Source organism: Kwoniella dendrophila, chromosome 5 (assembly GCF_036810415.1).
Source record: "Kwoniella dendrophila CBS 6074 chromosome 5, complete sequence".
Classification (NCBI taxonomy): domain Eukaryota; kingdom Fungi; phylum Basidiomycota; class Tremellomycetes; order Tremellales; family Cryptococcaceae; genus Kwoniella; species Kwoniella dendrophila.
The window spans coordinates 1,124,357-1,136,573 of record NC_089480.1 but is presented as its reverse complement, the minus strand read 5'-3'; the positions used below and the strand labels follow the sequence as shown (position 1 = coordinate 1,136,573).

The 12,217-nt window shown below is 37.2% G+C and overlaps 4 protein-coding genes across 4 annotated transcripts; 3 read left to right on the top strand and 1 right to left on the bottom strand.

Annotated features, from left to right (window-relative positions):
• Nucleotides 1-1,310: 1,310 nt before the first annotated feature.
• L201_004264 (uncharacterized protein) lies at nt 1,311-2,891 on the top strand (the record flags this gene model as incomplete). Its single annotated transcript, XM_066220009.1, has 4 exons — nt 1,311-1,399; nt 1,502-2,067; nt 2,132-2,257; nt 2,326-2,891. The coding sequence occupies 4 exons, from the start codon at nt 1,311-1,313 to the stop codon at nt 2,889-2,891; spliced, it is 1,347 nt and encodes a 448-aa protein (XP_066076106.1).
• Nucleotides 2,892-3,292: 401 nt separating this feature from the next.
• L201_004263 (uncharacterized protein) lies at nt 3,293-6,408 on the bottom strand (the record flags this gene model as incomplete). Its single annotated transcript, XM_066220008.1, has 13 exons — nt 3,293-3,643; nt 3,759-3,844; nt 3,926-4,004; nt 4,070-4,128; nt 4,191-4,296; nt 4,374-4,757; nt 4,834-5,060; nt 5,139-5,279; nt 5,352-5,446; nt 5,516-5,675; nt 5,810-6,010; nt 6,081-6,142; nt 6,218-6,408. 13 exons carry the CDS (start codon nt 6,406-6,408, stop codon nt 3,293-3,295), a joined length of 2,142 nt encoding a protein of 713 aa, XP_066076105.1.
• A 709-nt stretch (nt 6,409-7,117) lies between these two features.
• On the top strand, nt 7,118-8,503 carry L201_004262 (uncharacterized protein; the record flags this gene model as incomplete). Its single annotated transcript, XM_066220007.1, has 7 exons — nt 7,118-7,311; nt 7,429-7,536; nt 7,680-7,773; nt 7,838-7,928; nt 8,016-8,134; nt 8,228-8,346; nt 8,425-8,503. 7 exons carry the CDS (start codon nt 7,118-7,120, stop codon nt 8,501-8,503), a joined length of 804 nt encoding a protein of 267 aa, XP_066076104.1.
• A 1,456-nt stretch (nt 8,504-9,959) lies between these two features.
• Nucleotides 9,960-11,849, top strand: L201_004261 (uncharacterized protein; the record flags this gene model as incomplete). The annotated part of the gene is made up of 2 exons (XM_066220006.1): nt 9,960-10,364; nt 10,455-11,849. 2 exons carry the CDS (start codon nt 9,960-9,962, stop codon nt 11,847-11,849), a joined length of 1,800 nt encoding a protein of 599 aa, XP_066076103.1.
• Between the last annotated feature and the right edge of the window lie 368 nt (nt 11,850-12,217).

Sequence of the window (12,217 nt, the reverse complement as noted above, 5' to 3'; positions counted from 1 at the left end):
GCGTACTCGCATCATTGCTAAGATCCTTGTGTAATCCTACAACACCAATACACCGGGAACCAAAACGCCATCATTCGGCACGGTTGTCTCAAAAAGTATGAAACGTAACGATAACCTCTGATTTTTCAGATAATGATTTTAATCCGCATGATAGACAAAAGCGTGACACCCTGAAACGGTGCATCGTTACCGAATGATTTGGTAAAAAGATAGAATCTTCAGTTTCAGTTTCGAAAATAATGCGGGTAAAGTGATTAAAAAATAGTTTAATTTTACTTAAGGTACCTTTTAAGACGCGTCTTGGAGTTTGAATTTTGCTTCTCGCTTTTTTTGGTTCAAAGGTATGTAGGTGGAGGTGTTCATGGTCGTATGCAGGATGAATTAAGTATATAGCTTTAGTAGCCTAATTATCGAAACCTGCATTCTTGCTTTATATATTCTGACACTCTTAATTGCCTTCTTGTTTGGTAACACCACTTACAGTACAGTGCTTGACGCATTGATCACTTTTTTATTGTTTTTTCAAGAGGTCCGACCATATCGCACGGTTCCATCAACAATCAAAATACCATCAACAAAAAGGACATAGCTGAGCTTTGTTCGTACTACAATAAATAAATTCTTGTGTACCTTATTTTCAGTGGTTTCATTATATCCTTTGGACGTTTTACCTGGTGTAACAGAGAACAACAAAGGTGTCATAAATAGAAGCGAATACCTTGACAACAAGGTACACAAACAAATTAGATACAATAGAAGAATTTGGTTGAATTACTTAGCCTTGTTGGTTGATCTACCTTTAGGCTGACTATGTGAGTAATCGTTCAATGATTGTATTGTGTATCTATGGTACAGTGCGTATTGCTTGATGGGTCAACGGTCAACGATTGCCTCCGAGTGAAAACAATGCTTTTTTGTTTGTTATGCCCTAACTACCTTATCTCACCTGATGTCAGATCTCTTATATACATCTTTATTCAATCCTACTTCTTCCCACCCTTCTCTTTTCTCCTTCATCTCTTCACATACCATATCTCATCAAGACGGTTTATCTTTACTAACCCTTTTCCCCTTTTACTTTTCAATACAGCTAGCTGTCATTCATATTATAGTTGATATAGGGTTGATCCCATATTATACATAGACATTAAGTCATCCCAATTTACACATTCTTTTAAAATCAAATCACACTCTTTTGAATATAGCAAATCCACAATACGAAACAATTGCTTTCAACATTTTTCACTTAACGACATATCTTATCAAATCAATTTTTCACTAGATCTTCAAATTTCAAAATAAAAGTCAATATGCGAGTCACACAACTTTGCTTTGCTCTTGCAGCTTCTTTAGTCTCTGTACAAGCTCATATTGCTTTATGGGATGAAGGGATGTACGGGTAAGTGACCAGACCGTTTAGTCCCCTATTACTCCGTCTCTTCTTCGTTCATGATTATATCCTTGACAATATGCTAATAATTCTGTCATATCTGCTTGACAGTTGGGATCCCGAAGACCCTAATCAATCTGAACCTGTATTACCTTTAATGCATTTACCATTTAACCAATGGTGGTTTCATGGATATATCAATAAACCACCTCAAGAAGGAAAATTTATGGAATTACCTTCAGGTGGTACATATAAAGGACAAGTAGCATGTAATAAAGCATTAACAACATATGGACAAAATGATTATCAACAAACTGGAATATATGCATGTGATGGACAAGGTGATACAGGTGGAATTGGTGCAATGCATACATCAGATCAATGGGGTTCACCTGATCCAAAAGATGTCAAAGGTTGCGGTATAGCTATAGCATATGAATCTGATGTAAATAAAATCAAACCTGAAGATTTTACTGTAATTTCAACAAATTATACTTGTCCTTGGTTCAAAGATGTTGATTTTCATATTCCAGCCGATTTACCTCCATGTCCAGAAGGTGGTTGTCATTGTATGTGGGGATGGATTCATGCAGCAGATGCTGGATCCGAACAAAATTATCTCTTAGGTTATAGATGTAACGTCACTGGGGCTACTGGTGTAACTCCTTTACCCGCTCGTAAGTTGACATGATCTCCTCTCGCATGGTAATCGATCTCTAATATTACTCGTGTTATTTATAGCTCAAACTGCCAACAAGTGTGACTACCCAGCGGACACTTCAAACTGTACTGTGGCTGGAAAACAGATGCATTTTTGGTATAATGAGAGAAACAACAATCCTCAAGGAGAATATGATCCACCATTCTGTAAGAGACTTGCGACTAATACGGTTATTCGCAGTGCTTCGACTTACCTATGTTACTGATCTTTACAGATAACGGGGAATATGGATTCATGAATGGCGCGCAAACCGATTTATTCGCTACTGTTGGCGGAGCTCAATCATCTTCCTCATCATCAATACCTGCAAATAATTCCGGTTCTGGTTCCTCTGCATCATCAGCTAATCCAGCTTCTACCTCTCCTCAAGTAGCCGCATCAGGTGCATATGGAGATGCACAACCATCTACTACCGCCTCTGCTACGTCGGTCTCATCATCTTCTGCAGTAGCCAACACAGATTACACAACTCAAACTACAGTAACTATCGATACTACAATGGTAAGACCTTCAGATGGATCGACAACCAATGATGCAGCTCTTACAGCAGACGCAACTATCAATGTACAAGCTCATGCAGCTATAGCAACATCTGTTTCTACCAGCAACAAAACTAAAACTTGTTCAGCAAGTAAAAGAAAGAGACATTTGGAGAGATTGATGAACTCACCTGAATTGATGAAAAAGCATCAAGCAAGAAATCAAAGAAGAAGACAAGAGAGACTAAATAAGACAAGAATTGAAGCTGATTTGGTACAAATGTCAAAAAGAAACCTCTAAAACGATACGTGCAAAACTTCGGTGGTAAGGAGAACAAAGACTTTCTGTGAAAGTTGAACTTGGGGGAGGGATGTTTTATGTCATGTTATGTCGTACCTAACGAACGTTGAAATGACTTATTACGAAAAATGATAATGTCATTCAAATCTTATATTTTTCTGTTCATATCTTAGTATTTTATTTAATCAAATCTCGTTTCGATAAGTAGAACATCATCAATTTTTTATCTCGATAAAACATTGTCATATAGACTGGATCTTATATGCATATTTCATAAATAATCGTCATTCAGCAGTTTGATTTATCAATACATGAGAAGTATCACTAAGTATACTGATATTTAATACTGGTGGTTTATTTGACTTATCTAAAAATACATAACTTACTCATAAATCAATAGTCTATAAAGCTTGGAAATTGATAATATGTAATTTTCTTCTTCTTTCCAATTCATCTTGTTTTTTCTCTTTTTCATTTAAACCTAATACAACAAAACCTAATAATATAACTGTACCAAAAACAGCTGCGCCAACCCATGGAATCCAATCACCAGGTTTTAAATATAATTGTGATTTCCATTCTTTCGACCTATTTATAATTAATTCTTGATAATTTGAAGATGTTGTATTCTGACCTGAAATTGAATTTGTTAAAGGATAAGGTGGATTTATAATTATTTGTGAATTTGGTATTATACTTTCTAAATAGGTCGTATGTTCTCCTGAAGGTAAAGAAGTGCCGATGAAAAGTTTCTACAAGCGACCGAAGAAAGCAGAATATCAGTACATATATATATATATGTGATAGATATATCGACGTGCTATCTAAACTATACCCTATTCTCAGGCGATAATGACAATCACTCACCTCGACATAATTATTCGTTCTACCTAAACCGAAATAAGCATATGGAGTGTGCAACGAATGATACCCTGTTTGTGGTAATTGTGACACTAGATGAACGAAATGAGGATCATTTTTCAGCTAGATACAAATTTCCTAAATATATATATATATCATGATAGCTAGCTCACCCTGTTGGGCTACTCTATGGCCTAATGTATCGAGTATAGTGAACTTATAGGTTGCACCTGAATGACTGACTCCGAGAGGCTAGTTAAAACCCGTATAAATAAGCTTTCCACGAAAGAAGCATATTTACATAGTATCAGACTTACGCTGTATGATTTACCACCTTGAGCAGGCTCACATATACCTTCACATGCTCCGTTAAGCACTTTTGACGATTGCTTGTAGTCAGCTAGTCATTCATGTTTTATTGGTAAAACTTTAGCTTACCCTGTGCTTTAAGGAAGAAGGCATCATGATAGAAGTTATTTTGTATGAATGATACTTTTTGACCTGATTGAGATCCAGAACGTTGTACGAGAACATCCAGAGATCCCTGGGCAAGATAGTCGGAATTCAGCATATCAAGTAAGACCTAACGGTCCAATTAGGCGGAACAATCAATCGACTCACATCATCGTCAATATCTATCCAACTTGCGCCTTGGGCATCATGTATACTATGCAACGCTTCCCATGACTTGCCATTCCCACTTCCGACTTTAAATCCTCTTTTCCCTTTAGCATTCTTATCACACCCTGGGACATTCTTACTGCATGGTATATTAACTAGTACTTTGACTTGGTCCACGTCTTGACTACCACCTAAGATACCACCAGTACTCCTTTTTACCGTTTGATGAACAGTCAATAACAAATCCGGGAAACCATCTACATTGTAATCTCCTGGTCTTATAGGTAGTGGTATATTAGGTGAATTAGGTGGATGAAGTAATATTCCCGCCGTCGAATCTTCTGAAACTGATAATAATGTTGATAATGGTATTGAAGTGAAATCCTTCAGGATGACGGATCATCAGCAAAATACTTCTAAGACAGAAGCTACAATGAGCCAAAATGATGAGTGTACTTACTGGATCGGAAAGATCAAAGGTAAAATCAAACTCTTCATCAGATCTACATAATTGACCCCAACCACGACATTTCAATTTCCCTTCTTTTGTATGTTCAGAAGTTTCAGTAGCACAAGTTGGAACTTGTTTATTATATGCTATATTTATGTTACATTCTGTACCTATACCAGTTGATTTTGAATGCTGTTTACATATTGGGAATATTATATCTATCGATCCATCTCGATCTGATCTCATTTGAAGAGCGATCAGTCCCTCGTATCTGTGTCGATCCAAAGGAATATATGTTTGTTTCATTAACTCACTCATATCTGCGAAAGACAATGCTCCGCTACCTCTAGGTAAATCGTACGATCTTGATAATTGGTATCCTGATTTTCCACGATTAAGCCATATCTGTATCGAATGATGCGTTGATTTGGGTTTAGCACAGTGTAATACCAAATCTACAATAGTTCAACAGATCAATTAGCCAAGACACCAGGTCAGAAAAATAGCTAAGAATGATTGTAATATACCAGGTAAACAATCCCCATCGATATCTATAAAAGCACTACTATGTGGATTTGCTAATGTACAAGCTTGATCAGGAGATATAAGTGGAGTAGAACCACTATAACAGGGAAATTCATAATCGTAATTATCAGTACCTTGCTTACAGCTTATTGTGGTAATCACTCACAGGGTAAATCCAGTACCATTATTTAACCAAGTTCTGAGGACACCTTCTGTGATTTCATCATTCGGTATTAAACCCAACAAAGAAGGTTTGAGTGAATTATCCGCATCGAAGATTATTGGTTGTGTAGGTAATGAATCGTCCAATTTCCAAGGATTTTCCTCTGTGATATGTTATCATTATTACGAAAGTGAAAATTTTTCAAATGATCAGCTTATACAACCATTAATCATCTTTGTCGAGGTCATATCGTATGGGGTTGGCAACCAGAAGGTCAAAGTCTGAAGGAAAACTCACGAAATCCACCATTTTCACCACCACCTAAATAAATCTGCATTCCCAATTTACCGTTTTTATTTCCCCACCAACCACCATCATCTTCTTTCAAATACATTACAAGTAAATCCAGATGTCCATCATGATTATAATCACCAGGTACGATGTTCGATATTGTCGATGAAAGCGATAACGTATGTGTAGGTGAATAAGTGAATTTATCTATATATATTCTCAGTGATCGGTATGGCCAGATATGAAACCAAGATCGTGAAATCAGATAGAGATTTACCCTTATTCCATAAATGTATAGTTATTGTTTTACCATTCTCATTTAAAGTGAATAAATCAAGTCTAAATACACTTTACGTCAATATGTTTATCACAATCTACAATGAAAGAGGTGAAGCTGAGTCTCAATCCACGTACTTTTGATCACCATTCCAATCACCTAAAGCTACTACTCTTCCTTTGACATCTTGTAATCCTAATGAACCGGCATCTATAAAAGCTTCCTCTTTAAATCGTTTTTCCTTGAATGGCCATATTGCTTGTGCAGTTTGCGGAAATGATAGCAAACTAAGGAAAGCTAGTTTGGCTAGCGTTGAGAAGTTAAGCATCTGTTCATCGAATTTCTTTTCTATTCAATCTTGCTTCTGGCCTTTTCTCTTTAGTTAAAATCCTATCGTGTAATATCTGTACAGTTCATTGACGATGATTTTATTGACATTTAACACCATGCACGTAATATATTGTTTATCTATTGAGGGTTAGAACAATTACGTAATGTCGGTAAGTCTTGAAAGTCATAAGAAGTTAAATTACCGGGTTGCACAAGTCTTCAAAAGGTATATAATCTTGTATGATCTACGCTTTCACTCATTGCTCAACCTTGATTATCAGTTACAAGAGCCCATTCCAACAGGACCGCTTGTGATCACTTCAAATCACTACCAAGACCAACACTCTCCAAAATACTCGGTACACCAACAAGCCCAATATCGGTTGAATCCGAACAGCAACAAATAGCTTATCCTTTCAACATCTTTCATTAACCTTAAATAACTTCAAATCCCTTCATCGCCATACACTACTATTCAGAAGAGAATCTAGCTGTTAACCTTGAGATTTTAAAGTCACTCGTCCTCTTCTGGTCTCTTGCCGCCGATATTGCACGAATATCTATTAAACATAAAACGACAAACTCCCAAAACACACCGTTCATCAAGGCATTTGCCGTTCTTACCACCATCACCACCCACATTTGACACTGGATCTGGTGTAGAATCTGATCTAGACAATCGTAGTGTCAAATCACAAGATATAGATATGGATATTAATGGTGCTTCTCCAGATGCATCTTCATCAAGGCATACATTAGATTCGCCTATATATCCTTATCAAGCTGATTCATATGGAGCAACAATGAATAGCAGTTCTAGTATGGTCCCAAGCAAAGCAAATGGTCGTCCAACTATACAGAATGATGCAGGTCCAATGGGAGGCGGAAATAACGAATGGAGGTAAGTTTGCTCTTGATATGCTACAGGATTTGCAGGACATGCTTTAAGGAGAAATCCCCTTCCTGTCTTTCTATGAACCCGCGGATTTGCTACTAAGCTGTGATTGGTCTCATGCAGATATGAAATGCGTAGAGAAGCTCAACAAATTATACCTGGATTATATTTGGGACCATTTCAGTCGTCAACAAATTTAACTAGAATGAAGACGATGGGCATCACACATGTGTGAGTTATTTGAATATTTTGTGTTTCTCAACTCTATTTCTGTCTGCGTTTTTGCTATTCCAACATTAACCTTAGATCATTATTGTTTTTGAGATTGTTAATTGATCATTGCTCCTTGTCTAATTATATCTGCCTATCCTTAGATTATGTATAAGAGATCGAAAAGAATCAAGTTTAATATATCCTCGTTTTCCAACGGAATTTAGGTATATGACTTTGGATATAAGTGATAATACAGTGAGCTAAACCTTCGTCTGTTGCATCAATGGAGTAAAAGCTGATTTATCTGTTGACCTTTCAGGACCAGAATCTGATCATGATCTTTCCTAAATGCCGTGACTTTATTGAGGAGGCTTTGAGTATGGGTGGTATCGTATTGGCACACTGTAACGGTAAGTTGATGGCGATATTTTTGCTCTCATGCTCTCGTGTTGGACGTTTTTAGATACTGATATTATCCTGATTTTTTGTCTTCTCAGGTGGTATCGCACTGTCTCCAGCAATAGTGGTAGGCTATCTGATGTGGAAATACAGTTGGACAGCAGATCATGCTTTGGCTTTTGTACAAAGTAAGAGATATTGCGTCAGCACGATGAGTGTAAGTATCTCGATTTGCAATGGCGCCTTAAAGTGCCCTTCTTCTGCGCAGCCATCAAATTACTTAGCAATCTACTGATACCTTCCCTAATAGTTCCAGAACCAGTTCAAGGAATACGAACCAATACAAATGGCTCAAAAGATGGTTCAGCAAGCTGGATTCAATGCTAGAGTAGGTAATGGACATAAAAGACAGGTTTCAGACGAAGACGAGTGAGTGATAAGGGAACATCGCGACTCGTAAATGTAAGTAGGCATATCAGCTAAATATTTGTGGTTTTGTGCACGCAGTGACGACGAAGATGATGAGGATAGAAGAAGAAAACAACCTATGAGAGGAGAATCGACAGCAGATATATCTATGGAATAATTAGACCTTTATTCAAACGTACAGCACAAACCAAGAAAATTTACGACTATTTGATGAATATTTATGATTATGTGAAAATTGAATATATAACCTACAGAAAATCGAAAGCTCATAATACTCGTTCGCATATCGCTCAACGTGACAAGTGGAATATAAAAACATGGTCCATAATATGTGCAGCTGAAATGTATGACCCGCAGATAAGAGGCGTGCTTGCAGCAGCTGCTGTTCATATCGCGATCGAACGATAGTTGACTTGACGGCGGACATCGAAAAAGTGCGAATACCAGCACTACAGTTTGTTCGTTCAGCCTATTGAAGCAGAAGTGCGAACCAGGCGAAGTAAGAGCAAATTAAAGTGAAATTGCGCCCAATCTTATCTTCCTCCTCGCCCTCCCCCCCCCCCCCCCCCCCCCAAAATATTTGAGATTTCACTACATTGCATCATGCAGTCAAGGTTGCAATAAATGCTGAAACATCACTCTAACATGGTGAATATCACCAACCTTACTGCCGCCTCTTTCAATTCCCCCTTGAAATCTGGAATTCGCTTGCTAGCTAGCTTCGTCAAATAAGGCACGTGGTTGCCCCCTTTTTCATCATCTTTACGATCATTTCGAAACACGACCTTGAAAGACTACTTCTGAACTCGACGCTTCTCTCTCCTCTCTCGATGTTCGTACATCAAACATCAATATAACATCGAACGTTCGGCTTTCACGATACACCTCTTCGGATATCTCTTGATCAATTAATCAAACATATAGAAGTCGTACTAACCCCACCCGAATCCGATTGACTAATCATTTCAAAATGACTCAAAGGATGGATGATATCACTTCTTATCGATCAAACATGTATCTTGGAATTAAGTTATTTCTGGAATTTGATGGGATTTTGGATTTTACGAGGTACGAGGGGAAGAGGGAGGGGAATGAACAGAAAGGTGAGGGGGGTTACCTTTCATCTCATTCCATTGCTCTTCTTTCTCGTTTTCACGTCACTGTATGGACTGAATTACTAATACAGAATATGTTGGAGGAAAAAGAAAAAACCCATGAGGAATGAGCAAGGTGATAGAAGGATGGATCGATAAACCTTGTTTTCCCAGAAATACCTACATCGCGTCTTCTCCTGTTATCGATATTGCATTGAGACAAGAACATCGTGCTCTTTTCAGTCAAGAAATATACATATAAAGATAATCGTCAATTTCAAAGCTACACTTTTCCCACTCATTTCATTCATGATTTCATGACTAACACCTTTCGGTAAGAGCACCTTTGACCACAGCTTCCTTGCCAATCAATATTATACGATTGAATACATTATCAATCCGGAATAGGAAGAAACTTGAAAATCACCCTCCTTTGGATGTACTAAACAAACATTAATTCTTTCATCACCTTGACTACCATCAAACCAATAACAGACAGGATTCGACATAACTCAAAAAATGACATTACCACTCACATTAAAGAAATCATTTTCAAGATCAAGGAAATCACTTTCTTCTTCACCTTCTTCAACATCTCTTTCTGAAAGATCATCTGAACCTCCATTCGATTTATCAATTCTAATTACTCAAACTTCACCTGATAATTTTGAATTAACCGGACAGAGTAATTTAAAAGGAAAAGAGAAAGAGAACAATAAAAAAGAGCAAAGTCATACTCAAAGTCATACTTATACTCAACGAAAAGGTAGTATAAAATTCAAATTGAATGATAATTCATTGATATATCAAGAAAGAAGAATGCCTTCAAAATTGTTAAGAGGACGAAATACGCCAATGACTCAAAATGAGGAAAATGAGCAATCTGATCATCCTCAATTCGCCATGAACGATACTCAAAACACAGTAAGTTTGAACTGCCTTCCTTTTCCCTGATCGTAGCAGATGTCATGAAGCAAGCTGACGAGATATTTTCGACTTGTTACTTACAACTAGCTACTTCCCTCACCTATGATACATTCTTCATTCCCTAAATCACCTTATCCTTTTCTTGCATTACCTTCGTATTCAAGTTCAAATACACCTGCTCCAACTGAAACTAGAATATCTCCGCCATTTCATAATATGAGAGCTATAAAGCAATCACACAGAAGATCAAGATCTTTTTCTGACTTAATCACATCTTCTTCAGCATTATCAATGGATCAACCTTGGCGTGATAGAGAAACTTGGTTAGCTATTCATAACACTTCATCTAAGCAGCAGTCACCTTTTTCAGAAAACAATATTACTCAAAGAAAAAGTTCAGTTCCGATAGATTTAGAAAGTGGTGGTTGGAGAGGTAGAGGTGGCGGAACTTTTTTCGGTGCAGACACTAGTATGAACGGACCGTATCCTTCTTTTAGAGTTAGAGTTAAGCCTTTAACACCACCAAATAATCATTCTTCACCCTCCTCATCAGACGGGGAAAAGGGACAATCAAAGGTACAGTCGCCCATCCAAACCCATTATCCTGGTAAAGATATCTACAACCAATCATCAGGTATACTTACACCTGAGCAATCACCTAAACGGATATATCACCAACAAATTCAATCAACATGGAATATCGGAAATAGAAATAGTGAATCAAGCTCATCATCTTCTTCTTCAGATGATCGACCATCATTTACACTCAAATATCGAAGTCCTCTTGAAAACGAAGATGATGAAGATTTATTACCACCATTATTACCTACAAGCAGAACAATCACTAGATCATCGTCATTCTGTTCACTTTCAAGAAATACTACACCTATACCTTGGGCTCATCAAAATGGTAATGGAAGCGGAAGAAATTCTCCTATTAAACAACAAATGGCATCGTCGCCTAAGACAGCTACAAAACAAGATAATGATGATAAGTCTAAAATCTTTAAATCACCTGTTCGTGAGGGTGAGGGTGACATGACACCTAAAACATGGAGACGTAACAATCCATCACCACCAACATCAGCTAAAACTCGATACTTCTCAAGTTCAACTTCACAATCACCAAATCCCAATATAAATAGTAATACACCAAAAACACCTGAAACACCTTCTAAATCTAAAAGTTTATCTAAAGCTTTTGGTGGATTCAGGTCACCTAAAACTAAAATGTCGACTGATGATGATAATGATCATATCCCTATTACACCTACTTCACCTTTCAGAGGATTGACACTTGAAGATGAAGAACATAAAGTCGGGGATGATCATGCACATCTATCACCTAGTAAGAAATTATGGAGGGCATTAAAGTTGGTCTCACCAGGTAAAGATGAACACAAGAGGTTTGCGGTGAGAAGAAGTAGTATGGATCAAAGTCCAGATCAAGTCAGTCCTTCCAAAAAACATGGATGGTTTTAGGTATCTCATGAGTGAGATCGGTTGACTAAAAGTTATTCATTATTCTTGTGCTTGCTTTACCAACTGGTAGTTCTATTCATTCTTTTTTGGGATTTACTGTGTAAAGTATATCTTTGCTCGCTTAAAAGACATCTTTTGTGTATCATCAATTATCTGGAATAATTACTTCCTTGGCGAATGTAAACAGAAGTTGTAAATGACGTATATCAATGAATTTGTTGCATACTATTACTTCTTTTAGGTGCATGTACATTATACGAGAATACCCATTTACTCTTCAATTTGACTGAGTTAGAGATTATAAAATAATATTGTCCTACGAAATTACCAAAATAAAATGTGAAAAAAGGAAGTGAGGAAGAATGACT